The sequence below is a fragment of the Ambystoma mexicanum genome, chromosome 11, assembly GCF_040938575.1.
Source record: "Ambystoma mexicanum isolate Mex_15411 chromosome 11, UKY_AmexF1_1, whole genome shotgun sequence".
NCBI lineage: Eukaryota > Metazoa > Chordata > Amphibia > Caudata > Ambystomatidae > Ambystoma > Ambystoma mexicanum.
In genome coordinates, this window is record NC_090934.1 from 377,780,877 (window position 1) to 377,808,419 (window position 27,543).

Below are 27,543 nucleotides of genomic sequence, written 5' to 3' on the forward strand. Positions count from 1 at the left end.
CTATTGACTTTAAGCAGCAGCAAGCTTGCTCTGGATCTCTTGTGCTTTGCGGTTCTGCGTAACTGCACTTGGCTAATGACAAAAATAATGAAAGCAATGACTGTATGTGCATGCTATCTGTCCTCTAGCGATAGAACTGAATTCTCATGTTCCTCATGTATTCGAGTGTGTGTTTGTGTGGTGCAGTGCAGACTCTAACGCTGCTATGTCGTGGTGTCACTAATGATGCCAGCATCTTAGCTTCTTGGTGCTCAGTCGAGGCAGTCCCTAAGGGCATTTCCATCCACCATCTCGGTTTTTTCTCCTATACCTGTGAAGATGTGCACAGGATTCGGTCTGTATGGTTGGCTGAGGGGATACCTTTCGGTGTACTTGTCACTCATTGGTGCACTTGGGATTCATCCAAAATAAAATGGGTGGCTGCGGGCATTTCTGGCCTTTCACCTCATCATGAACTTGGGAGGGCGGAGGGGTGGTCTCGGGACCCCTGGGACCCACTTTTCACAAGCTCTATGATATCATTCATGTATGGATTATTGTTGCATTTAACTTGATAAATGGTATAGATGCAGCTTAATGTCTTTCAAAGAATATCTGTGCCTGGTGTCACTCACTGGCCCGGCCGCCTGCTCCACATAATGAAACACTTGCATTACTCGCCTTAAATACATTGACGCACCTAAATCAAGAGCACTGCCCCTCTTCATCAAACAAAGGACACACTGCAGTCTCCAAACAAGAGTTTTACTGATTTTAAACAAATTACACACGCAAAGCAAGCGCACTGCTCATCGTTAACTATTGACACACTAAATGCGAGTGCATCACTCCTGTGCGCAGCTCAATCCTGCGACGTTAGTTAGAAAACAATCACTCAGGATTTACCCGGGCTCTTAGCGTGACTGGTGGAGGGGATCCACCTGTTCCGGTCAGCCAGCGAGTTATCAATCCGAGTCCACTTTGACCCCTCCTGAGACCCCAAAAGGACAGAAACGATTAAATTAAGACGGGGAAAGACCTGTCTCCAAGCGCAACACACGGGGCATGGCGCTATAACAAGCAGGATGTGTTGGCTTTGCCAGCCGAGCCATGTTCGTGTTTGGTAGCAAGCCGGTGGACAGTACACCTTGCCCGTGCATTGTCTCCGAGTCCGTGGATTCGGCTGTGCCTCAAAACACTGACCCTGTGCATGAAGGTGTCTCTCACCCTGCCGGCTGTGACGCGCGTAGCGCCCCTCGGCTAGCGCTAAGTGTGGCTAAGGACATCGACTCTTGACAACAACAACGAACAAACGCAGGGTCAAAGACAAGCGATGTTCCTGGGATAGCCACCCCCTTGGGTAAATCCCCTCCCCCACACCCTCACCCTCAATGCGCTGCACGTGTGAAAGTGAGAAACGCAGGCACAGCTCAAAGGACTTCCCAGCGCAAGGATGCCGCGTACAGCCCCACTAAGGAAAGCGCCCCCACCACAGGAATACAACGAACAGCACGCAAACATACGAGCACATACCACAAACATCCGCGAACACACACACGGACCCTAAAGAAAGACCGCAAAATGCGCGTAACTGACGCAGGCAGCAAGATCGGCTCACACGTGCAAACGGGAGCAGAGGCGCACCAACAGAATAGTTGGAGGCGCGCACGGCGATTGGCCGTCCGTGCGCAATCCCACACAAGCAGAGGCACGTCCGTTCTGTGGCAGAAGCACGTGCACCCGTCGCCTGCGTTCCATGGACTGAAGTGTCCAAGTGAAAAAGTTTCAATGAGGCAGGTCTTGCATTCTCTGCGCTCCCACTAAGGCCCCTCCCCGTACCCCTCCCCGCGGCTCCCCCTTCCCCTCCCAGGGTGATTGTCATCTGATAGCTCAGAAGTGCACAATAATTGGGGCTGCCTCTGCAGGGGGCTCTATTGCTCATGTCACACCACAGAATGCGCTCAGATGCTTCCAGGAAGGACGCGGGGAGGAGGTGCTGCCTGAGCTGAGCGCACATCCGCCAGGAGCTGGACAGCCCCCCGCCTTGCTTCGCCCAGCCCCAGACTGCCCCATCCTGCTGCGGAACTGGAAAGCGGCCGAGAGTCGGTTTGGGCGGCAGCGAGGGCATACACTCTGCTAGAGACGGGGTCACTGAAGGATCGCCCCCAAACCACCCAGGGGAACAGCGCTGAGAAACACAGGGGCCACCCCCAGGCACAGCAGACCCCATCCGAATGATCCAGACGAATAACTTTAAATGTCCAGCAAGCACCTCCGATAGTTCCGGGAAGAAAGCTTTATAGACTCAGTGAAAGAACTCCAAGAGATCGCTGCGCACCCCAACAAGAGCTTCGCGTATTCCAGCGAGCACGTAGCAGAGAGCCGCGGGAGCAAGCGCAGGACCTCGGGGACAAGCCCCAGAGCTCGGCGGGACCAGGTCCCCGCGATCCAGCGGAATACTCCGGCTAAAACCACGAGAGGTCCCTGGAACCGCAGACCAAGAGAACACCTTCCAGTGATACTGCGGAGCAGCAACTCCGGAGATTCGGGGGAGCAACTCCAAAAGGCTGCGAAGTCCAGCGCCGAAAGCCCAAGAAAGAAATACATATCCCGGAAACGGCCACGACTCGCCTACAATCCGGATGCGGACTCTCATTTTACAGCAATTCTAAGGTGGGATGTCGACACCTTTCTGCCTAGCAATCTATCTCTCTATCTCTTTCTCTACCTACCAATCTATCTCACTACCTGTCAATCTATCTCTCTACCTATCAATATATCCATCTCTCTACTTACAAATCTATCTACCTATCTCTCAGGCTGTCTGCCTACCTGTGCGTCCGCCCGTCTATCTGTCTATCTCTCTGCCTACAAATCTATCTATCTATCTATCTATCTATCTATCTATCTATCTATCTATCTATCTATCTATCTATCTATCTATCTATCTACAAATCTGTCTATCTCTCTATCTATCCATCTCTTTACCTATCAATCTATTTCTCTACCTACACATCTATCTGTCTATCTATCTATCTATCTACAAATCTGTCTATCTCTCTATCTATCTCTCTACCTATCAATCTATCTATCTCTCTACCTACACATCTATCTATCTATCTATCTATCTACCTACAAATCTGTCTATCTCTCTCTATCTATCTAGCTTTCTCTCTACCTACCAATCTATCTATCTCTCTACCTATCTAAAAATCTATCTCTATCTATCTATATCTATCTATCTATCTATCTATCTTTCTATCTTTCACTCTACATATCAATCTATCTGTCTCTGTCCCTATCAATCAATATATCTATATATCTCTCTACCTACAAATCTATCTACCCATCTCTCTGGCTGTCTGCCTACCTGTCTGTCCGTCCGACTATCTGTCTATCTCTCTGCCTATCTCTCTCTCTCTCTCTCTCTCCCCCCTCTCTCTCTCTATCTAAATGTCTATCTATCTATCTATCTATCTACCTACAAATCTGTCTATCTCTCTCTATCTATCTTTCTCTCTACCTATCAATCTATCTATCTCTCTACCTACACGTCTATCTATCTATCTATCTATCTATCTATCTATCTATCTATCTATCTACAAATCTGGCTATCTCTCTATCTATCTATCTATCTATCTATCTATCTATCTATCTATCTATCTATCTCTCTACCTATCAATCTATCTATCTCTCTACCTACACGTCTATCTATCTATCTATCTATCTATCTATCTATCTATCTACAAATCTGTCTATCTCTCTCTATCTATCTAGCTTTCTCTCTACTTATCTATCTCTCTACCTACACATCTATCTACCTATCTAAAAATCTATATCTATCTATCTATCTATCTATCTATCTATCTATCTATCTATCTATCTATCTATATTTCTATCTATCACTCTACATATCAATCTATCAGTCTCTGTCCCTATCAATCAATATATCTATCTATCTCTCTACCTGCACATCCATCTACCTATCTCTCTGGCTGTCTGCCTACCTGTCCGTCAGCCCGCCTATCTGTCTGTCTATCTATCACTCTTTCTTGCTGCTTGTCCGCCTGTCTGTGTATATATCGTTCTATCTATTCATCTGTGTCGGTATCGTCCCCCCTCTATACGCCTCCACTTGAATGATCACGTATGTGTCTTTCCGTTTCTATCCGCTTATGTCTGGCTTTGCCGCTATCATGCATCTACATACAGTTGAACACATTTGACACATTGCCCCGCGCACAGAGCACGATGTCTGAGCAGCCTTTGTATTTGTATGTCCGTGTCCTTTGTCCCCCTCTATATTTTCCTCAGGACACTGAACGTGGTGTTCTCTTGTCTTCCAAGATTCGGTGCTATAGACGGAGGAGTCGGCTTCCGGGCGCTATACAGTTACAATCACAGCTCCCCTGCCGCCAGACTGCATCTTTAGATCCCTCCGTGTGGAGGGCACCCGTAGACCACACTTTACTTGCCCCAGTTATCTGTGCAGAGTGCACTTGGTCCCCGTTCCGCTGCTGGCCCCCCAAAAACGTAATGGGGCCTCTAGAGTGTACAGTAGGACGACTAAATGGCCGGAGTTCACACTCACACGCAGAGCTCCGAAACTTTCGAGTGCACACTTACGCCCAAATGCCTAGGTGATGCAGCCGCTGGGTCATGTGCAATGCCTGCTCTATCTCCTGTCCCACCGACTTCACTTTCAAGCTCATGTGACTCGGGGGTGCACACTTACACCCACATGCCTGTACACCGTGCCTCGACAGTGCACCCTTAGATCCATGTGCAGCTGCAGCACCTGCTCTAAGCCATGTCCCCATCGAGATCACTATTAAGCCCATGTGAAACGACATTGCACACTTACACCCACATGAACATGCATTGCCGCCCCGTGCCTCGAAAGTGCACCCTCAGATCAACGTGCAGCTGCAGCACCTGGGCCCATCAAGTTCACTATCAGACCCATGTGACACTACACTGCACACTTACACCCACATGACCATGCATTACCGCCCCGTGCCTCGAAAGTGCACCCTCAGATCAACGTGCAGCTGCAGCACCTGGGCCCATCAAGTTCACTATCATACCCATGTGACACGACATTGCACACTTACACCCACATGACCATGCATTGCCGCCCCGTGCCTCGAAAGTGCACCCTCAGATCAACGTGTAGCTGCAGCACCATTGCCCATCAAGTTCACATCAAACCCATGTGAAACGAGATTGCACACTTACACCCACATGAGCATGCATTGCCGCCCCGTGCCTCGAAAGTGCACCCTCAGATCAACGTGCAGCTGCAGCACCTGTGCCCATCAAGTTCACTATCATACCCATGTGTAACGACATTGCACACTTACACCCACATGAGCATGCATTGCCGCCCCGTGCCTCGAAAGTGCACCCTCAGATCAATGTGCAGCTGCAGCACCTGTGCCCATCAAGTTCACTATCATACCCATGTGTAACGACATTGCACACTTACACCCACATGACCATGCATTGCCGCCCCGTGCCTCGAAAGTGCACCCTCAGATCAACGTGCAGCTGCAGAACCTGTGCCCATCAAGTTCACTATCAGACCCATGTGACACGACATTGCACACTTACACCCACATGACCATGCATTGCCGCCCTGTGCCTCGATAGTGCACCTTCAGATCCACGTGCAGCTGCAGCACCTGTGCCCATCAAGTTCACCATCAAACCCATGTGAAACGAGATTGCACACTTACACCCACATGAGCATGCAGTGCAAGCAGAGCAATGTGCCTCTAAAGTACACCCTCAATCCATAGGCACTCTAACTTCTGTGCATGTTAGAACCCACTCAAACACATGAGTTCCTAAAGTGCACACTTAGATCTACTTACCTAGGCGTAGTAGACACAGCCTGTGTGCCTCTCCAGTGTACACTAGGACCCATCCAACTCTGGTGACAGACTCAGGATCACTCACCCCTGCAGTGTGCACTCTAACTCGCTTGCCTCTACAGATACATGTATATCTACAGTGTGCACACTAACTCCTGTGCCTCGTGTGTACTCGTACCCCTCTGATACTGGATTGCACACTTAGACCCACACGCAGTGCATGCACAGTCCTATATGTCTAGGGTGCAGACTCAGACCCATGAGTTCCATGAGTGCACACTGAGATCTACTTACCTAGGCGTAGTAGACACAGCCTGTGTGCCTCTCCAGTGTACACTAGGACCCATCCAACTCTGGTGACAGACTCAGGATCACTCACCCCTGCAGTGTGCACTCTAACTCGCTTGCCTCTACAGATACATGTATATCTACAGTGTGCACACTAACTCCTGTGCCTCGTGTGTACTCGTACCCCTCTGATACTGGATTGCACACTTAGACCCACACGCAGTGCATGCACAGTCCTATATGTCTAGGGTGCAGACTCAGACCCATGAGTTCCATGAGTGCACACTGAGATCTACTTACCTAGTTGGAGTAGACATAGCCTGTGTGCCTCTCCAGTGTACACTAGGACCCATCCATCTCTGGAGTCACACTCAGGATCCCTCACCCCTGCAGTGTGCACTCTCACTTGCCTCTACAGATCCATGTCCATCTACAGTGCACACTCTAACTCGTGTGCCTCATGAGTACTCGCCCCCCTCTGATCCTGGTTTGCACACTTAGACCCACACGCCCACCCAGTGCATGCACAGCCCTATGGGTCTAAAGTGCACACTCAGACCCATAAGCTCTGCAGTCCCAAATGTCACTACTGCACCTTTGGTGTGCCCGCCCAACCCCGTGTGCCCCTGGAGGGCACTCTTAGACCAACACGCTTGCGTAGTCCATGCACCGTCCCGTGCATTTAGACTGCACACTCAGGCCGCCATGCTAGTGGAGTTTTAGTTATGTATTTGTCCAGTGTAAATGCAAGCCTCTGAGCCTCGGAGCTCTGTGCTTCTGCTGGATTACACAATAGAACTGCCGTGCCTCCTTCCGGTCCCAGTGACATCCAGGTGCATCTGCAGTGCACGTGAAATTCCTTTTTACTGCTGGAGTTCACACTCAGACACCAGGGCCACTAGATTACGTGCTCTGGGCCTTAATATGAAGCGGAAGCGTTTCACTGGTGCAGAAAGATGACAAGCTCCGATGTTCACCATTTGTGCTGCTTTTTGAACAGAGAACGTGACACCCTGAAACGGTCCCACCTTTCAAATGTGAATCGTGGAATCAGTCACTGGAGTCTCTCTTTTCTGAACATGTTGGTGGGACACGACATCTAAATCAAAAGGAGACGGCCAAAATGGTGTGCCACAAAAGGTGTGTATGGGGGGGCAAACACCCCCCCCCCCCAAAAAAAAATTGCCCCTTGGAATCAGCTACTTATCAATCCAATAGCAAGAGTTAAGCATATTATTGTCGCCCCTTTTGCCTCACTGGCAAGCTATAATGAACCTCCCCCTCCCCCCAGTGAGCACAGACATGTTGGACCACTGCTAAATTGGCAAACTGTAAAAAGGTGCACGTGGATTTGATCCACATTAACATCATCGCAAAAGTACACATAGTGTGCGCGTCAGAGTCCCTGACCAATCTGCCCCTCCCCCCCCTGCTCTCCTGCTGCGGATACTCTGCCCCTTCCAAAAGCTCTTTTCACGCCCCCTACCTTCACCGTCAACAGTGCCACAGTCCCGTTTCACATGCTCCCCCTTCCTGATCCCTTCTCCCTATTGCTACTAACCCTGGCGACAATCCTGGTCAGTGCCCCCTCTCACTCCTAAACGTTGGCACTGCTCTCTCTTACCCCCTAAGCATTTCTTGCCCGCTCTCCTTCCGTCCTAGCCCTGCATTGCGCTCACTTCCCCCCTACTCCGTGCCCTTACTCCGTGGAATATCACCAAACATGCCCCCTCCCTGCAAAACGGAATGAGTGACTCCTGATATTGCAGTCCCCAAGAGGCGGGCACAGGCCTTCGGCCACTGTGGGGGCTTCAGAAGAACTGGGGCCGCCTGCGCCACAAGAGCAGCTGCCGCGTCCATTAGCCAGTTCCTATACTTTTATTTGAAAAAGAATGGCCTCGTTTTAAAATAAAGTGTAGAAAGTAGTTGAAACTTGCACACCAGTGCACTCCACTGAATGTTCCCTTAAATAGCACGCGCATGTGTTTGGGGGTTTGTATTGTACTTGGGAGGGGCGTTTCGATGTGGTTTGTGGGGAGCAGGGCAGGAAAGCAGGGATCATTCCTTTGGTACGCTAGGGACACTGCTATTACCCCACTTCCATTGCTGACCTCCATCCAATCCCATGATCTTACGCCCCCCAACATCTGCCTTTGCTCCAGCTTGCCTCGCTCCTAACCAGGGCTCAAGTCGAGGATACACGCGGGGGACGGGGTCCACCCACTTTATTCAGAGGGTGGACTCAGTCCCCCCCAGCTAAAATGAGAAGCATTGAATGTCCTGTTTGAATTTATGAATGAAAGATGATCTCGGGGATTCAAACCACAGTCACCAGGTTTGAAGGCCAGGCACTTCACCACTGCACTATATGACCCGATTAAAACATAACAAACAAATAGTCGCATTTCGGTGCTGCAGGTTCCAAAGAAAATAATTGTATTGGTTCGTGGAGTTTAAAACATGCACACATTTTAACGTTGTCAAAACACGATGGGAGGAAAATATCCTCTATTGGTTTTGTTTGTGTGTTGATTTTATGAAACTCAGATGTGATTCGTCCTGTGCAGTTTGGGTGGTTATGTAAAGCCAATTTAATGAAATGTGCATATTTCACCTTGATATGCTAACTTCTGGCGACTTTGCATCCCATTGCGTTTGTTGATGAGTCCCACACTTTAATTTTTAGGACTAGACCCCTTCTCCTAACCCATATACCACTTAAGACCACCAGAGATTCCAGAAGTCTTTGGAACTTAATCATTGACCCAAAAGGTTCCATCTTATTCGTATTTCACTTGCCATTACAAGTGTGCCAATGGGTAATTAGTTGGTGAAGACGTGATTTGCAAGTCCTTAGCATAATACAGCATACCTTTGCTCCCTACTCATTCCCCCATCCCTGCTCCCTACTCTTCCCTATGGCATAGTAACTAGTGTCCTAGCTCACTAATAACACAGTCCTTATAGTCCTGCTTCCAACCCCCTCTGTCCTTGCTCCCTAATGCCCTCTAACCCTTGTGCTTCAGCTCTCTAGCTCCCACCTAACCCCTGTGTCTTCATTCCTTCCTATGCAGCGTGTATTCCTTCCTTCATGCCTTCTGTCCCTTGTCCTGGGTCCCAGTTAACTTCTGTTTTTGCTCCCACCTAATCTCTGTGTCCTTGCTCCCTCCTCGCTCCCTCATATATCAGTCTTAAGCTGTTTCCTTGCTCCCACCTAACCCCTGTGTCCTTGCTCCCTCATATGTCAGTCTTAAGCAGTTTCCTTGCTCCCACCTAACGCCTGTGCCTTTGCTCCCTCCTCACTCCTCTGCCCTTGCTTCCTCACAGGTCAATCTTAAGCTGTCCCCTTGCTCCCAGCCAACCCCTGTGCCTTCGATCCTTCCTATCCGGTGTGTCCTTATTCCCGCGTGCCTTCTAACACGTCTAACGTCTGTCTCTTTGCTCCGTCTCAACCCTACCTATCCCTGGCCCATGCTCCCTCCTAGCCCGTATCTTAAGATCAGTTAATTCAATACACTTTACAAAAGTACATCATAGAAATGGCAATGCTGCAAAAACAGCAGGTAAAACCACTACGTAAAACTTAACAAAGGAATGTTCACACATTCTACAGCTGCACAAAGGGTGGCAATTAAAACGCATGCAACGTATCGCAGATGATGATTAAAACCTTTGAATCACGTGATATAAGCAAATCGTATAAGAAAACCACTGTCAGCCACTGCATGTTGCACCTCCCAAAGCATACGAGAGACCTCCATAAAACGACAATAAGATCTGCAGGAGGCTGCTTAAGCTTGGACTTTCATGGGACTTTCACACCGCCATCAATGCTAGCAAAGACCGAGGCCTCCCAGGCATTGCGTCACACCACCCCCAGTGGGGATTGTGGGCCTCAGAAATTCAACCACACACAATGTATGAGGATTAATAAAAAAAAAGGGCAGATCAAAAAATGTGCTCTATAAATCCAACTCTGTGAGAAATGAAAGGCAGATTCTGCACTCAAGAGCCTCTGGCCCAGGCCCCCCCTTGCACGTTCCGCAGTGGGAGTTCATAGAATCTGAATAGGGGAAAGGTCCTCTTTGCTTTAGTGTTTGCTGTTCATGGTCATAAACGTCTGCCAGGGATCCAGTGTCCTTGCTTCCACCAGCCATCAATCCCATGTTCCATCCTTACCCCAGTGTCCATGGTTCCACCAGCCATGTATCCCATGCTCCATCCTTACCCAGTGTCCTTGCTTCCACCAGCCTTCTATCCCATGATCCATCCTGACCCCTGTGTCCTTGCTTCCACTAGCCATCTATCCCATGCTCCATCCTTACCCCAGTGTCCATGGTTCCACCAGCCATCTATCCCATGCTCCATCCTGACCCCTGTGTCCTTGCTTCCACCAGCCTTCTATCCCATGATCCATCCTGACCCCTGTGTCCTTGCTTCCACTAGCCATCTATCCCATGCTCCATCCTTACCCCAGTGTCCATGGTTCCACCAGCCATGTATCCCATGCTCCATCCTTACCCAGTGTCATTGCTTCCACCAGCCATCTATCTCATGCTCCATCCTGACCCCTGGTTCCTTGCTTCCACCAGCCATGTATCCCATGCTCCATCCTTACCCCAGTGTCCTTGATTCCACCAGCCATCTATCCCATGCTCCATCCTGACCCCTGTGTCCTTGCTTCCACCAGCCTTCTATCCCATGATCCATCCTGACCCCTGTGTCCTTGCTTCCACTAGCCATCCATCCCATGCTCCATCCTTACCCCAGTGTCCATGGTTCCACCAGCCATGTATCCCATGCTCCATCCTTACCCAGTGTCATTGCTTCCACCAGCCATCTATCTCATGCTCCATCCTGACCCCTGGTTCCTTGCTTCCACCAGCCATGTATCCCATGCTCCATCCTTACCCCAGCGTCCTTGATTCCACCAGCCATCTATCCCATGCTCTATCCTGACCCCTGTGTCCTTGCTTCCACCAGCCTTCTATCCCATGATCCATCCTGACCCCAGTGTCCTTGCTTCCACTAGCCATCTATCCCATGCTCCATCCTTACCCCAGTGTCCTTGCTTCCACCAGCATGTATCCCATGCTCCATCCTGACCCCTGTGTCCTTGCTTCCATCAGCCATCTATCCCATGCTCCATCCTTACCCCAGTGTCCTTGCTTCCACCAGCATGTATCCCATGCCCCATCCTTACCCCAGTGTCCTTGCTTCCACCAGCATGTATCCCTATCTCCATTCTTACCCCAGTGTCCTTGCTTCCACCAGCCATCATTCCCATGTTCCATCCTTACCCCAGTGTCCTTGGTTCCACCAGTCATGTATCCCATGCTCCATCCTTACCCACTGTCCTTGCTTCCACCAGCCATCAATCCCATGCTCCATTCTGACCCCTGTGTCCTTGCTTCCACCAGCCATGTGTCCTATGCTCCACCTGACCCCAGTGTACTTGCTTTCACCAGCATGTATCCCATGCTTCATCCTTACCCCAGTGTCCTTGCTTCCACCAGCATGTATCCCATGCTCCATCCTTACCCCTGTGTCCTTGCTTCCACCAGCCATGTGTCCTATGCTCCACCTGACCCCAGTGTACTTGCTTTCACCAGCATGTATCCCATGCTTCATCCTTACCCCAGTGTCCTTGCTTCCACCAGCATGTATCCCATGCTCCATCCTTACCCCAGTGTCCTTGATTCCACCAACCATGTATCCCATGCTCCATCCTTACCCCAGTGTCCTTGATTCCACCAGCCATCTATCCCATGCTCCATCCTGACCCATGTGTCCTTGCTTCCACCAGCCATCTATCCCATGCTCCATCCAGACCCCTGTGTCCTTGCTTCCACCAGCCATGTATCCCATGCTCCATCCTGACCCCCTGTCTCATTGCTTCAAACAGCCATGTATCCCAGGCTCCATCCTGACCCCAGTTTCCTTGCTTCCACCAGCCACGTATCCCATGCCCCATCCTCACCCCATGAGTCCTTGCTTCCACCAACCATCTATCCCATGCTCCATCCTGACCCCAGTGTCCTTGCTTCCACCAGCCATCCATCCCATGCTCCATCCTGACCCCAGTGTCCTTGATTCCACCAGCCATGTATCCAATGCTCCATCCTTACCCCAGTGTCCTTGCTTCCACCAGCCATGTATCCCATACTCCATCCTGGCCCCTGTGTCCTTGCTTCCACCAGCCATGTATCCCATGCTCCATCCTGACCCCTGTGCCCTTGCTTTCACCAGCCATGTATGCAATGCTCAATCCTTACCCCGGTTTCCTTGATTCCACCAGCCATCTATCCCATGCTCCATCCTTACCCCAGTGTCCTTGCTTCCACCAGCCATGTATCCAATGCTCCATCCTTACCCCAGTTTCCTTGATTCCACCAGCCATCTATCTCATGCTCCATCCTGACCCCTGGTTCCTTGCTTCCACCAGCCATGTATCCCATGCTCCATCCTTACCCCAGTGTCCTTGCTTCCACGAGCCATGTATCCAATGCTCCATCCTTACCCCCAGTTTCCTTGATTCCACCAGCCATCTATCCGATTCTCCATTCTTACCCCAGTGTCCTTGCTTCCACCACCCATGTATCCATTGCTCCATCCTTACCCCCAGTTTCCTTGATTCCACCAGCCATCTATCCCATGCTCCATCCTTACCCCAGTTTCCTTGATTCCACCAGCCATCTATCTCATGCTCCATCCTGACCCCTGGTTCCTTGCTTCCACCAGCCATGTATCCCATGCTCCATCCTTACCCCAGTGTCCTTGCTTCCACGAGCCATGTATCCAATGCTCCATCCTTACCCCCAGTTTCCTTGATTCCACCAGCCATCTATCCGATTCTCCATTCTTACCCCAGTGTCCTTGCTTCCACCACCCATGTATCCATTGCTCCATCCTTACCCCCAGTTTCCTTGATTCCACCAGCCATCTATCCCATGCTCCATCCTTACCCCCAGTTTCCTTGATTCCACCAGCCATCTATCCCATGCTCCATCCTTACCCCAGTGTCCTTGCTTCCACCAGCCATGTATGCAATGCTCAATCCTTACCCCGGTTTCCTTGATTCCACCAGCCATCTATCCCATGCTCCATCCTTACCCCAGTGTCCTTGCTTCCACCAGCCATGTATCCAATGCTCCATCCTGACCCCGGTGTCCTTGCTCTCTCCCACCACATAACGCATGTGCTCTTTGCTCCCTCATGTCTTCTAGCCCATTGCCTTACTCCTTCCTAACCCACTCAATTACTCTTTCTTGCCATCGATTCCACTCTCCTTCTTACAGCTGGTACTTGCTTCCTCCTGAACCATGTGTCTTTCTTCCTCCCATCACCTTATCCCTTGCCTCATAATGTCTGTGTTCTTGGCTCACTCATGCCTCATAACCCATTGAATACTCCTTCCTATCCCGTTTCCATGCCCCCTCTTTACCCCTGTGTCCTTGCTCCCTCCAACCACCCATGTCTTGCCTGTTAGCTCATTTGCTTAACCCTCTCTAGTCCATTTCCTTACTCCCTCTCGCCACCTGTCCCTTGCTCCCTCTTAACATCCCACCCATTCCCAGCTCTATCCAGCCACCCATTCTTTGGCCCCTAACCAGTGCTTTAAGTGGCCTGTACAATCGAGCCGGGGCTCTTATGGAGGTATGGCCAAAAAGGGACATGGCCTGGCCTGGGGTCGCGTTTCAATTAAGGTAACCCTTGCCTCACCTGAATGCTGCCTGTTAGGCCACACCCCCGAAACGAGCCCTGGCTCGATTTTGACAAAAGAACCGCGGACTACAGTACAGGCCGCATTCAGACCAGGTAAGGGGTGTTGCTTAGTTGCTGCACCGACCCTGCCAGGCACCACTTTGCATTGATCATCACCCTGGCACCTGGGCTGCTTGGGTGATGATCCCTGCATTTCAGGTGGAAGGAGTGCCTGGCGGGGGTGGCAGAGTTCGGTGACACAATGAAAAGGCCGTTTTTTCTAAAGCCTGATGCGCTCGCTTATAGAAAAAAAGGCCTTGGCTTCTAGTGGGGTGACGTTAGCAGGGGACTTTAGGGAGCCCCGTCAGGTCCCTGTCTCAGATGCAGTGTTCGTATCCTCTGCCCACTTAAAGCACTGCCCCTAATCCCTTTGCTTACACCCATGTGCCCTTGCTCCCTCCTGCCCCCATTCCGTGCTCCCTCCTGTCACCCATGCTTTGCTCTCTCAGGCCACCTATTGCTTGCCTCCTAACCCATTTGTTTACTCCTTCCTAATATCCGCTTCCTTGCTCCCCCCTAACATCTGTGTTCAAGCTCCCTTTTGCCATCTATTTCTGATCTCCTAACCCTGTGTGCCTTCCTCCCTCATGACTTACCCTATTGCCTTGCTCCTTGAAAACCATGTGAACTTGCTCACTTCTGCCACCTATTACTTGCTCCCTTCTAATCCGTGTGTTTCTCCCTCATGCTTCCCAGCCCTTTCTCTCTACTGCATGCATCCCCCCCCGCCCACCTGTTCCTTGCTCCCTCCTAAACCGTGTCTTTGCTCCCTTACGCTTCATAGCAGTGGTCGAAGTGAGCGGGAACAGTCGGGAGCGGAGTTTCACAACTTTTATTCTTTGCTGTTAACAGCTCCACTACTTTTTGCAAAAATTCTCACCATTCCAGAACTGTTCTCTGTGAAGTTAAAGCACAGGTTTCTACCACCGGATATCAGTTGCAGCTAAACTGAAATCGGTTTCAACCCAATTGGCTTTCAACCAGCATGGCTGCAACCCTTGATATATGTGCTGCACGTTGTTCCCTTCCTTCCTACTCTGCCCCCTGCCAGAGTCAGAGTTCACTACTGTGTTGGTACACTTCTTTCACTCCGTCATAGAGGGTGCACTCTCCTAACACGTGTGCTCTTGTGTCACCCATTCTTTGCCCTTAATCGCTCCTCACTCTTCCTTGCTTCCGCGTTCTTTCGCTTATTCCTTCCTCTGGCTCCCTACTAACCGCTGTGTTCTTGCTTTCTCTCTGCAGACCCCCCTCTCCGTGCAGCATGCCTCGCCCGGGCAGGAACACGTACAGTGACCAGAAGCCGCCCTACTCGTACATCTCGCTGACGGCCATGGCCATCCAGAGCTCGCAGGAGAAGATGTTGCCCCTGAGCGAGATCTACAAATTCATCATGGACCGTTTCCCTTACTACCGAGAGAACACCCAGCGCTGGCAGAACTCTCTGCGACACAACCTCTCCTTCAACGACTGCTTCATCAAGATCCCGCGGCGGCCCGACCAGCCGGGCAAGGGCAGCTTCTGGGCGCTGCACCCCAGCTGCGGCGACATGTTCGAGAACGGCAGCTTTCTGCGGCGCCGCAAGCGCTTCAAAGTGCTGCGCGCCGACTCCCTGGCGCCCAGCAAGGCCTCCGAGGCGGCGCACTACCTGCAGCAGCAGACCAAGCTGCGACTCAGCGCTTTGCAAGGGCCGCACCTGCCCCCGGGGGCCTATGGCCTGGGCGGCTCCCCGACCAGCACCTTCAAGCACCCCTTCGCCATCGAGAGCATCATCGCTCGCGAGTACAAGATCCCCGGCGGGCTGACCTTCTCGGCCATGCAGCCCGTCCCCGGCGCCTACCCCCTCTCCGGGCACCTGGGCGGGCACCTGAGCGCGGGATGGGCCCCCATGTACAGCTCGGGCATGATGGACAACGTCACCCCCATCTCCATGGGTGGCAGCGAGTACAGCATGGGGGCCTACGGGGTGCCCCTCAAGCCCCTGTGCCACGGGGGGCAGACTCTGCCTGCGATCCCGGTGCCCATCAAGCCCTCTCTGGCATCCGGCCTATCGGGGCCCATTTCGGCAATCCTCCAAAACTCCTCGTCGCTGAGCCCCACGTCGCCGCAGTCAGCCAGCAGCCAGAGCAGCCCAGCCACCCCCAGCGACCCCATGGGCAGCCAGCCCTCCATCCTGCTCTCGGTGGCCGTACACTGACCCGTGCAGCGCCTAGAGACGGTTCGCCGCAATGCCGCTGCGCGCTATATAAGTGCGCCTACTCCTGCTCGCATCACCGAGAGTCTCGGAAGCTAGCCAGGTAACTAACCTCTTGAAACGACTTGGCCCTGCCGAGGCAAGGCCTGGTGGACCTCTTCAATAACGTGGCCCTCCTGAGCCGACACCCCACCCCTCCTGGACGCCCCCGGCCACCAAATGCACAGGACACCGGACATCATGGTTACACTGCCCCAGCCATGAAGTGCCCACCCCGGGCCTTTCCCGACCAACCACGAGGCAGGAACGGGGCAGCCTCGAGCTTCTGCTCCCATCTTTTCCCCCGTGTGTTGAATAACGCACTCGCCGCTGGAAGCCGCGCGTTGCTGTCCATGTGTGTCCCATGTTGTACTATTGTGCGGTTTCTCTTCTTCACAAACGATGCCGTGAACTGTCAACATCCCAGAACAATGTCGCAAATGACGCTGTTTTCCGTGGAGGAATGCGGTGTGCATCGAACACCCCCCTTTCACGTGCCCCTCCTCCCCCAATCTGGTGCCAGTACCTCGTGACTCATTGTGGTCATAATAGTGGACACACAGTGCTTCGATGTCAGAACTATTTCCCAGCGCTCCGAGTTGGTTTTTCAATGTCACACCGAATGGAGAGGAATATTGTGTAACCATCTATTTATGTACGTGTGTGGGGTATATACATGTCTATTAACGTGTCTGCAGGTACGAATACAGTGACTATTTCCGGGGATTTCCTGTATATGTGCTACTCACCAGAGCTGTTGGGAGCCGCTGCTGGGGCATGGGAGTGCGAGAGGGTGTGTGAAGGGGCTCGTCCTGCGCTGGCGGCGGAGGAAGGTGTGGCTGAGGCGCCCCCTAGTGGAACATATGCTGCTTTTAAACCGCCTTCCCTTCTGCCGGCGCCTGCCCCTGTGCGGTGCGGCCGGTGCTCGATTATCACATGGCTTTCGTAGGAACGAGGCAAACCTTCGGCCATCAGCTGTGCCCCCCCCCCCCACTCCACACCTTGCCCTCCGGCCTGTGCACCCTGCCGGGTCTGGCCTATAGCCCCCTGGCATGCCTGCGCACCGACGGGGCGCGCTCCCTCGAGACCTTTGTCGCCAGAGCATCTGCTCACCCCTGCCCTTAGCCCGGCGCACTCTATCTGTGCCCTCAGGCTCAGACCCCAAGAGTCGAGCCATTCCACCAGTGCTGCCAGGGGACGCGTGTTTCACCCAATCTCTGTACCCAGAGCGGGCGCCTCCTTAGCCGTGTCTCGTTAAACCTCCATGTTCATGGCTGCCCCCCAAGTGCCGTGCCCTTGGAACTGTGCACAGCCGCCCTCAAGCGCTAGTGCAGTGCAAATAGCGCGATCCGCCGCGTGAACCCGCGACCGCGCGCAGCCTCTTTCTTGAAAGCACCCCGGGGTTTGTGAACCCGCGCAGGGCCGGCCCCTGGCACGGAAGGTCGGGTTGAGACCCAATATGTTGTGTCAGGGTGACTTGAGCACACTCTGTGCGGTGCCCACTGGCCAGGGATGCCCTGGCAGCCCTCTGGGAGAGGGGTGGGCACCTGTGTGTGTGTGTGGGGGGTGGGGGGGGGCATTGCAAGAGATGGTAATACACATATCGGATGAGATGTAGGCGTACTGTGAATGGGACTTGTTAACACGTAAAGCACTTTTTTTATTAGTTCATGCTTGTTTTCGTTTTTAGAAAATGTGTTAAAACAAACTAACAGTGTTCTTCCTGGAAATGCCCCATGAACGTGCCCACGTAAAGACCAGATGTGTATTGTCCTTTCGGCCAACACTCCTTCGGGTGTTCCGTGTTCCTGTACAGAATGAGCATGTCACTTTCAGACAGCCGCGCCCCCGCCCGTCTGCATGAGTCATGGATGTGTCCGGCCAGGTGAAACCCATGTCTGCTAAATCTAATGACACCTCGTCGTCCAGACATTATTTTTTCATTAAAATATAAACATTTACCCCCGGCCTGCCTGTTTGTCCTTTGTGGCGTGGGGGAGTACTTCGTCAGCGCCAATGTCGTTTTGGAAAGTGTGCTTTTTCACAGGGAACAGCGGCGGCCGTGTCCGTTTAGTGTAACTTTTCCATAGTCTGCAGCCCGCGCGAATCGCAGGGCAGAATGCAAGAATAGGGGGTTGCAACTCCTGTTTTTTTTTTAACCAGTATGCATTTAAGAGCTAATAATAGTTTATAACGAGTATGTAGAAAAATGTGACTTTAAATAAATATATTATAGTTTTACTGTGCTCGTAGAAATATATTGCAAATCGAATACCCGCCATTTATTTATTTATAACATTTATATAGCGCACATAACCCTTAGACATCTGGGCGCTTGGATTAAGAGTACGGTTACATCCAGTTACATTACTTAATTCATGTCGTAGCTTGTGTTTAAGAATATGGTTACTAATATATATATATATATATATATATATATATATATATATATATATATATATATATATATATATATATATATATATATATATATTTATATGCGCCCGGTAGAACTGTATGTACAGCATACATTCCCAAGCAGTCATTTTAATAGTATGATCACGCTTTTGTAGCTCTCCATACCCCCACCCCCCCCCCCCCCGCCCCCCGCTTTTCTAAGCGCGGCAATACGTGCGTATTCTTAGTATTTCTTGCGGCATTGAAGTTATATTGCTGACGGATGAGGCGCTCAGAGAGACCTGCACGAATTCACGGAGCTCAGAGAGACCTGCCCGAATTCCCAGCGCTCAGAGAGACCTGTCCGAATTCCCAGCGCTCAGAGAGACCTGCCCCAATTCCCAGGGCTGCACGAATTCCCAGCGGTCAGAGAGACCGGCCCGAATTCCCAGCGCTCAGAGAGGCCTGCCCGAATTCCCAAAGTTCAGAGAGACCTGCCCGAACTCCCAGCGCTCAGAGACACCTGCCCGAATTCCAAGCGCTGCGCGAATTCCCAGCGCTCAGAGAGACCTGCACGAATTCCCAGCGCTGCACGAATTCCCAGCACTCAGAAAGACTGGCCCGAATTCACAGAGCTGCAAGAATTCTCAGCGCTCAGAGAGACCTGCCCGAATTCCCAGGGCTGCACGAATTCCCAGCGCTCAGAGAGACCGGCCCGAATTCCCAGACCTTCACGAATTCCCTGCGCTCAGAAAGACTTGTACGAATTCCCAGCGCTCAGAGAGACCTTCCCGAATTCTCAGCGCTGCACGAATTCCCAGCGCTCAGAGAGACCTGCACGAATTCCCAGCGCTGCACGAATTCCCAGCTCTCAGAGAGACCTCTACGAATTCCCAGCGCTCAGAGAGACCGGCCCGAATTCCCAGACCTGCACGAATTCCCTGCGCTCAGAGAGACGTGCACGAACACCTCTGTCCCAACTCCCGAAGTTTAAAAGTTATAAGAGACGGCGCATCCGTGCTAAATTATCCCTCCGTCCTGCCGGGCGAAGACACAGGTTCGTTTTTTTGGTCGTGTAAGTTTCAAATTATAATTTGCGAAAGACTGCACGCTTCCTGGTGAGTGCACACACACCCCCTAGGCACGCCCCCGCCTACCCCCCACTCTCAAGATGGGTAGTTCGTGCGATATTACACCAAGCGCGAATACCTGTCCGACTGTTCAAAGCTTAATTCACAATCCGGCAAAGCAACAGGCTAAGGGGGCTATAGCCCCTGATCTTTTGGTTGTAGCCCCGGATAGAATCTCAGGAGCTACAGCCAAAAGACTAGCTAGCCCCCAGTCCCAACAGTTCTGACATAAGCTTAGCCCCGGCTCTTTTCCAGACCTAGCAACTCCCCTGCGTGTGTTCATACAACCTCCGCGTAGACGAATCACACACGTGTGCATAGATAGAAAGAGACAGACAAGGAAAGGGGCCGTGTGTGTGAGAGGCGAGAAAAGCACGGCCATGTACCAACAGCCCACCAGAAACTACCGCATCTTCTGAAAGCCCGCGCACACGAGCAGACGTTCTGAAATGTCAATATTTAGGTACAAATAAAATAGGCATTGGGTAGGATAAATAGTCGTCATTGAGCCGTGAGCCCCTCTTCTGGTAACTAAGAGCGTTTTAAGTACTATAGAATGTACACGCTATTGTTGGGCGTGGGAGAGTTACGGCTGGAGTGTGGGTTTTATTTGCCTGCTTAAAGACACCGATCGAACAAAACCGATCGGACTTTATTTCCCTTCCTATTTAGCGCAGCGATTTAACACTCATGCCTTTCTTTGCGCTCGGTTGGTTTCACGTGAACGATCGATCGGCAAAGCGTTGCCCGAATGCTTCCCTGATCTCCCGCGCGGAACCCAGAGGCACCCTTCAGCACAGAGCGCTGTGGAAATTGGGTGTTTGGGCTGTCATTTGAAGGTGGTCGTCTGCCACCCTCCGCCCGGGTTTCCTTCCGCAAACAGCGGGCGCATTCACCGTGCCCCTGATATAAGTGTAAGCAGATTCATGTCCGGTGCGCAGTCCGCCCTGTGACCGTGCACGGAACCTCTACAGTTTATTGTCTATAAGAATCGGCTCATGTTTAGAAATCTATAAACTCAGTGCAGAAAACCACGGGAAGAGCTGTGAGGGCGCACCTCGCGTGTCTGCGTTCGCGGGCGAGGTAGCTCAGCGGTTTAAGCGCTGGACTGGAGATTTGTGGGAGAGAGACAGGTTTCAGTCCTGGCAGGGCTAGTTTAGCCAATTATCTTTCAGAGCTGATTAACTGAGTACTATTACTTTGGGAGTTAAGACCGCAGTTACAGCGCTTAAATGTGAGCTAATTCCGGCAAGACGCGCTATATAAAAGCGTGCTCAGGTTTACCAAGACAAGTCCAGGTCTTTGCCCCCTCCCCATAGCCTCCCTCTCTGTATAGACAGAGCGCTCCTCGTGGCTCCTTGTTACATAAGACGTTCCGCAATTTTGGACAGAGCTGAGTATTTCCCTTTGCTATTCTTTAACTAAGTTTGAGATACCGGCTATTGACAGCGGCACCGCTATGACCTTGCGCAAAACCCGGGATTTAGCCCTCTATCCTTCAAAGCGCTTTGTAAAAAGTAGAGGCACGCGTTGTAGATATTAGACGGTATGCAGACAGCGAGACGGTCACACGACTTCATGCGCGCGTGTATGAACGCGCGCACATCATATCAGGCCACAGTTACGATCTCTGCCCCATGCGGTGCGCATACTTCATTCTATACATCGCGATAGCGCCCCCCCCCCCCCAGGCTGGGTGGGCCAGAGCTGCAAAATGTAAAAGAAAAAAAAACATTCCAAAAGACAAAACCCTTCAGGTGTCAGCCTGACTGTGAGGAACCGAGTGCCGCATAGACGGGGAGGAACCCCGACTCCCCACACATGGGCTGGCGAGCGGGAGAAGAGTCTAGGCTGCGGGGGCACGGGCATACTGCCCAGCGGCAATGTGCACCGCTCAGTCACCCTGCATGGCGATGCGGCCGCCAGCGTGGCCCGTACACCAGTGCCCTGGTCCAATCCTCAGCGGCTTATAACGCCCCCTCCTTGGCAAGGAAGAGAGAGACTGCATGTCTTTGGTTTCCCCTGCGTTCTGGTGAATCTCTTGATCACTAGTGAGTTCATTACACATTGTTTAATAGCACCCATGGATGTTACTATATGCCGGGAATAGAAATGGCTGTTGGGTTGTTGGTGGTACTCACTCTTAAGCACAGCTGAAAAACACTCACAGAAAAAAGTTAACATTCAGGTATTAGTTATTATTAGGACACAAACTAAGGGGTTCATTCTAAATTGGGTGAGATTTTTCCCAATCAAATGCTGCTGGAAATCTTTTTCACCTTCTTTAGCTTGTCAGATAGCACCGCCAGTAGAGTGCTCGCTTTGACATCGTGCAGTCGCAGGTTTGAATCCCTCCGAGATCGATAAATGAGTAGCACACAAGCAGCACTCAGATACCTGAGGGTTCGTAGCACTATATAAATTCAAATTATTATTATTTATGAAAATCCACCCAATTCAAAGTTTACCACCAGCAGAGGTGGTATTTCTTGAAGACCACCCGAGCTATTTCAGAAATACTACCTCCACAGGTGGTGACATAAACGGTGTTTTGAAAAAAAAAAAAATACCAGTTATTTTCACCATCAATGTGAAGGTAGAAAAGCATTATGCACACTAATGGGTCCTACCACCAGTGCACATTTTCTATGCACAAAAGGGTCATTTCTGCAATTCTGACCCTTTTATGGATTAGACAGGTTATATTGTGAGAGGAGGCAATGATAGCTGTCCAGCTTTTCACCCTCCTAACCTGACCCTTTGCAAAAACGTTTTTTTCACTCCACTTAGTGGAAGTGTCTGCATTTCCCTTGTGTACAGTAAAACAAGTTTTGAAAAACTTGGGGCTAATTCTGATTTTTTACCTTCACCTCTTAGGCGCAGCAATGAATAGATGGATTGTCCTCAGAAAGTCAGCCTAATATACTGCGGCTAGCATTCCCATGGAATACCCCTGGTGGTATTTCACCAGCGCTGTATTGAGTCGACGGTAAAATCTGTGGTACTGTCCAATACAGCTGATTTTCCCATTACCACAAACTCTGAATGCCCCCTAAGTCTGTGATCGTTTTTCATTGTCTCGTCCAGAACCCTATTATTTTATGTGGGAAACAAAAGACACACATGCAAATCAACAACCGATTCAGATATATAGATAGAAAGTCAGATACACACAGATGCATCATTCCACCTCTCCTTTACACAGGTACAAATGCACTCACACAGCAGCACAGTCACAGAAAGTAAAACTCAGACACACAGGCACGGCACCTTTCTTGATAACGCAAATAAATATATTGGGGCACTCTTACTGCATTACCAGATTCCAGGCGGACTCCCTTTGCCGTTCCCTCTGCTCCCACGAACTGAAGTATGCAGCCGGCTTTTTATGTACGTGCAACGTGAGAGCACAATCAAAGCCCAGTGCCCTCTGTTTTGTTCACTGTGTATTGTGGAAGTGCAGACCCCATTTCTGCAATTACCAGCAGGACCCCCCCTAGGGGTAAGTCCTCAAAATTAAAGTGGGGGTACTCATTAACACACACAATGGGATGTGACCTCACCAGAAATTAGTATATCAAGGTGAAATATGCACATTTCATTAAATTGGCTTTGCATAACTACCCAAATTGGACAGGACGAATGGCATTGCCTTTCATAAAATCAACACACACTCAAAACCAAGAGAGGATATTTTTTTCTGACAGTGTTTTTGAAAACATTTATGTGCATGTTTAAAACTCCAAGAACCAATACAAATGGAACTTGCAGAACCGATTAGTAATAGTGCAGTGGTGAAGTGTCAGGCCTGCAGACCTGTCGACTGCGGTTCGATCTGAAAAAAGTGGGTGGACTCCGTCCACCCGCGAGTACCCTCGACTTGAGCCCTGACCCATCCCATGACTTTTGCTGACCAAGGCTGACTGGCAAATTAAGGTTTTCTACTGTTTGCACATAAGTCAGGGCAGCAGAAGCCATCAATGGGCAAAGAATGGGATTGGTGAGGTGGGCAGTTAAATGTGAGCAAGGGAAAGGGTTGGGTGCATGGAAAGGGTTGCGTGCATGGAAAGGGAAGGTGACTGAGATAAGGGTTAAAAGATCAAGTGAAAGGGGAGCAGAGGTCTGAAAGTTAATTGTAAAGAAAAGGAGCATCAGTGGTGCAAATTAAGGAGACTGGAGGGAAATGGGTAAGTAAGACAAAGGTAGAAACCTGGAAAAGTAGGTCAGCAGGTTGATTGATGTTGAAATCTGTGCCTGATTTGCATGTCACAGCACCCGATTGAGGGACTGGCACAACCCCTTTCTTGTTTCTGAAGAGGTGATTCATACTTGCTACATATGTTTCAATTAAGTCATCTCATATTTTTTCATGTTGCCTTATCAAGTGAGGTGGTACTTTGAAAGTACATACAATTGTATAGACCAGGGGCAGATTAATGGAATTCTTTTGCCCCGTTCAAAGTGACTTTGCGCTGCTGACACAAACCCTATTCATGGAACTGTGCAAAGTGTATTTTTGCAGTGCAAAGTTCATTTTGTACTGCAAAAATGACTATAATTACTGTCGGTTTTCATTATAATTATCATCTTTGTCTGTACAATTCTGTGCGCTCTCAGATACATTTGACTCGGGATACAAACGATGAATGGGCTTCCTCCTGGCAGAAACATTGGTGCTTTGAAAGCTAGATTTATTGAACAGTGTATTCGTGTAGCTCTTGAATAACAACTTTGCAGAATACTGAAGATGGAAACAGCGTACATGAAGTCTCCCCTGCTTTCTAGATTGGACACCAGGAAGAGAGCACCCAAATCCTTTACCTTGCACACTTTATACATGATGCAATCCTGCGCAAATCACTTTTCATCACTGTCTTAATTTCCTTAACTATCTGTAGAGAAAGTCTTACCCATATGGGTTTATAATCTATAGTGTTGCTTTAAAAATAATTATAACTTTAACCATTCATATAATGTGTGCCGGTAGGGAGACAGGATGCGATGTGACGGCCTTATGTGGTCTGGGATCTGTACATAGAGGGCAGGTATGGGTTTTGTGCTGTGGGCTGGGGTGGCAGGAACTTACATATGGGTATTTTGCCGTACCAGCTCATGTTTGGCTCCTGGAGCAAAGCCAGCCCCCATGGTGCAGCAATGGTACGGCTCCACCAATGTATTCTGTAGATTCGCCACCACTTTACATTGGTCTAACACTACTGATGGCATGGGAGGAGATGTAGCCCGCTGTCATGCAAACTGGGACGCAAGAACTGCTTAGCTCAAATCCCAGCTTCCCCACGTCACCTATATTATCCTGCTGGAATAAATGCACTATGTTTGGCATGTGGGAGTCTTTGCATGAAATGACAAACATAAAACTGAAAGACAGGCTGCATAAAAGGGAAGTAATAACAACACTATGTTCTATACATTCTTGAAAATGTGTGGGAGGGTGAGAGGTTGGTATTGAGTTTACTTGTTATGGAAGCTCAGGCCCCGGCGTTGCCGGCTTTGGCCACCGCAAAATGGGTCAGAAAATGATGCTTGCCCACTAGGCCAGAGGTTGCCAGTCCTGCCCTGATCGCACGACACCATCATTTTCACTGCTACTATCTTAGGACACGTATATGTGGGCTCTGAAGTTCAACGTAGATTATTTGACAGAAGCATATTTTGCAGGATAATGTGCTGACTAATTAGGAAAAGGGGACGCATTGCAACTCATTGCGAAGCAACGTAAAATAGTGTCTGAACACACACTGCAGCTGTACCATTTTCCTTACACTTTATGGATATGATTTACAAGTGTTCTATTGTAAAATGTTTTGTAAATCTGGCCCTCTATATCTTTAACAATATCTGCTCCTATCTGCCTGTCTGTCTAAGTATGGACATATTATGGCCCTATAATGCATTACAAGGTTAATAAACAATGAGGACAATTGAAGAGCGGCTTTTAAACGTTTACATTTCCCCAGAACAACGAGATGGGATTACTAGACCACATGATACCTATTATGCTTTTTTGTAGTGCACCTTAAGCAATGTAGCTTTGCTTCTACACCACGCATATATATACATATCAGCAAGACATTGTGGGTATGCAAATTAGTCCAATTGAAAACGTTTTTCTCCTGGAAATTGTCTTTATCTTAGTGGGCATTGTTACAACTGGAGGCGAATTTACAGCGATGGCCAAATGAAGGTGTTGTGGAATGTGTGAGTTGGCTCAAATTGACTATTCTACCTTCACATTTCAGGTGAAAGGTTTTTTTCCAAGCCTTTTTAAACCCATCATGCCTTTCTTGGTGTTTTGAAAACACGCCCTAATGCTCCATCCACAAGGCTGTAAGGACTTTAATGCACTGGTGATCCCTAATACGGGTGAAAGCAGGCATGTAGGTGTCCTGATAGCCGTGCAAAAATGTCTGTCTTGGGTTGATTAAGCTATATATAAAGTAGCACTGCCCTCTAGGACAATTTCCTGGAGAATAAGATTTGCATTTAGGCTAATTTGCATACCCACAATGCTTTGCTGATGTGGCTCAGTACTGGGGGGGAACTTCTAGTGGTAGCCTTTTGGAATGTGTGACTTGTCTCAAATGAACTATTCTACCTTTACATTTCAGGTGAATGTTTTTTAAAAGCCTTTTTAAGCCCTCCTTAACTTTCTTGGTATTATACATATATACTAGTAAATGTTATAAACGAGAAACAATGTGCTTATCCAAACTGCTTTTGATATAGTGTACTTTAATTTTGCAGTTAGGACATGAATTCCACACACCCCTCTTCATGTTTAATCACAAATTACAAGTACCTCCACATTTGGTACAAATCTAATGGTCATGTAAAACACTAAAAGTGCATTTATTTGCTAAAGCAAATACAAAAGCGCCCCTGCTGCTCATACATGTTTCGACCTATCTGGTCTTTATCAAGGCAAACCATGGGCTACAAACTTGCTTTCAATAATCCAAGAATTGACACAATGACCATCCACATAAAAAATAAAAGAAATCAAAATGCATTTGATTGTCACACATGCTAAAAAAATATATCAAGGCATGTTGAGTACAAGAAAGTAGCACAATCATTTCCCCAGTATATGTTGGGGGAAGGACAAGAAAGGAATGAGGGGGTTCAGACAGACATCAAAGAACAAAAAGGGAAAGAGAATACATTTTTTTGTTGATAAGTTCAATAAGCATATATTTATTTGAAATACATTGTCACAAAAATATTGTCAGAGCACACTGTTGGTTTGTTCCCATTACCATGAACCAATGTAATTAGTGATGTCACCAGTGATATAATCAATGATGTTATCTGGGATGTCATCTGTGAGGTCATCATTGTGGTGAAAGTCTACACAACAGGGGGCGCAAAGTTAAGTTGACTTTAGCTGAATTTCAAGTTCTCACCTTAACGTCCCTTCAACAAAAGTGTTTTCCTTGAATTTCAAAGTTTTTTTTACAATGTACTGCTCACCTTAACATCCTTGCAACAAAAGTTGTTTTCATTGAAATTCAAGGGTTTTGTTATTCCATAGATTTTTTTCCATGTCACTGGCCATGGCTGTATATTTTAGAACACTACCAGACGACTAGCCATGGCCTCCATCAATGGTAAGTGGCATACCTTTGGCTGTTCCCTCTGCATTTTTTAAATCACCAGCAGACCACTAGCCATGGCCTGTGGCCATGCCCACTGTCTATTTTAGAGCATTACCAGACCACTAGCCATGCCTTTTAGCCATGGCCAGGTGGTACAGCCTTTGACCGTGCCCACTGTCCATTTTAGTTCACTACCAGACCACTGGCCAAGGACTTTGGCAAGGACCAGTGGGCATGGCCTCTGGTCATATGCCACTGAA

The 27,543-nt window shown here is 49.5% G+C and overlaps 1 protein-coding gene across 1 annotated transcript; it reads left to right on the top strand.

Moving 5' to 3' along the window:
- Nucleotides 1-1,969: 1,969 nt before the first annotated feature.
- On the top strand, nucleotides 1,970-17,656 carry FOXB1 (forkhead box B1). The gene is made up of 2 exons (XM_069623084.1): nucleotides 1,970-2,652; nucleotides 15,153-17,656. Exon 2 carries the CDS (start codon nucleotides 15,172-15,174, stop codon nucleotides 16,102-16,104), a length of 933 nt encoding a protein of 310 aa, XP_069479185.1. The 5' UTR covers nucleotides 1,970-2,652; nucleotides 15,153-15,171; the 3' UTR covers nucleotides 16,105-17,656.
- Nucleotides 17,657-27,543: the final 9,887 nt, after the last annotated feature.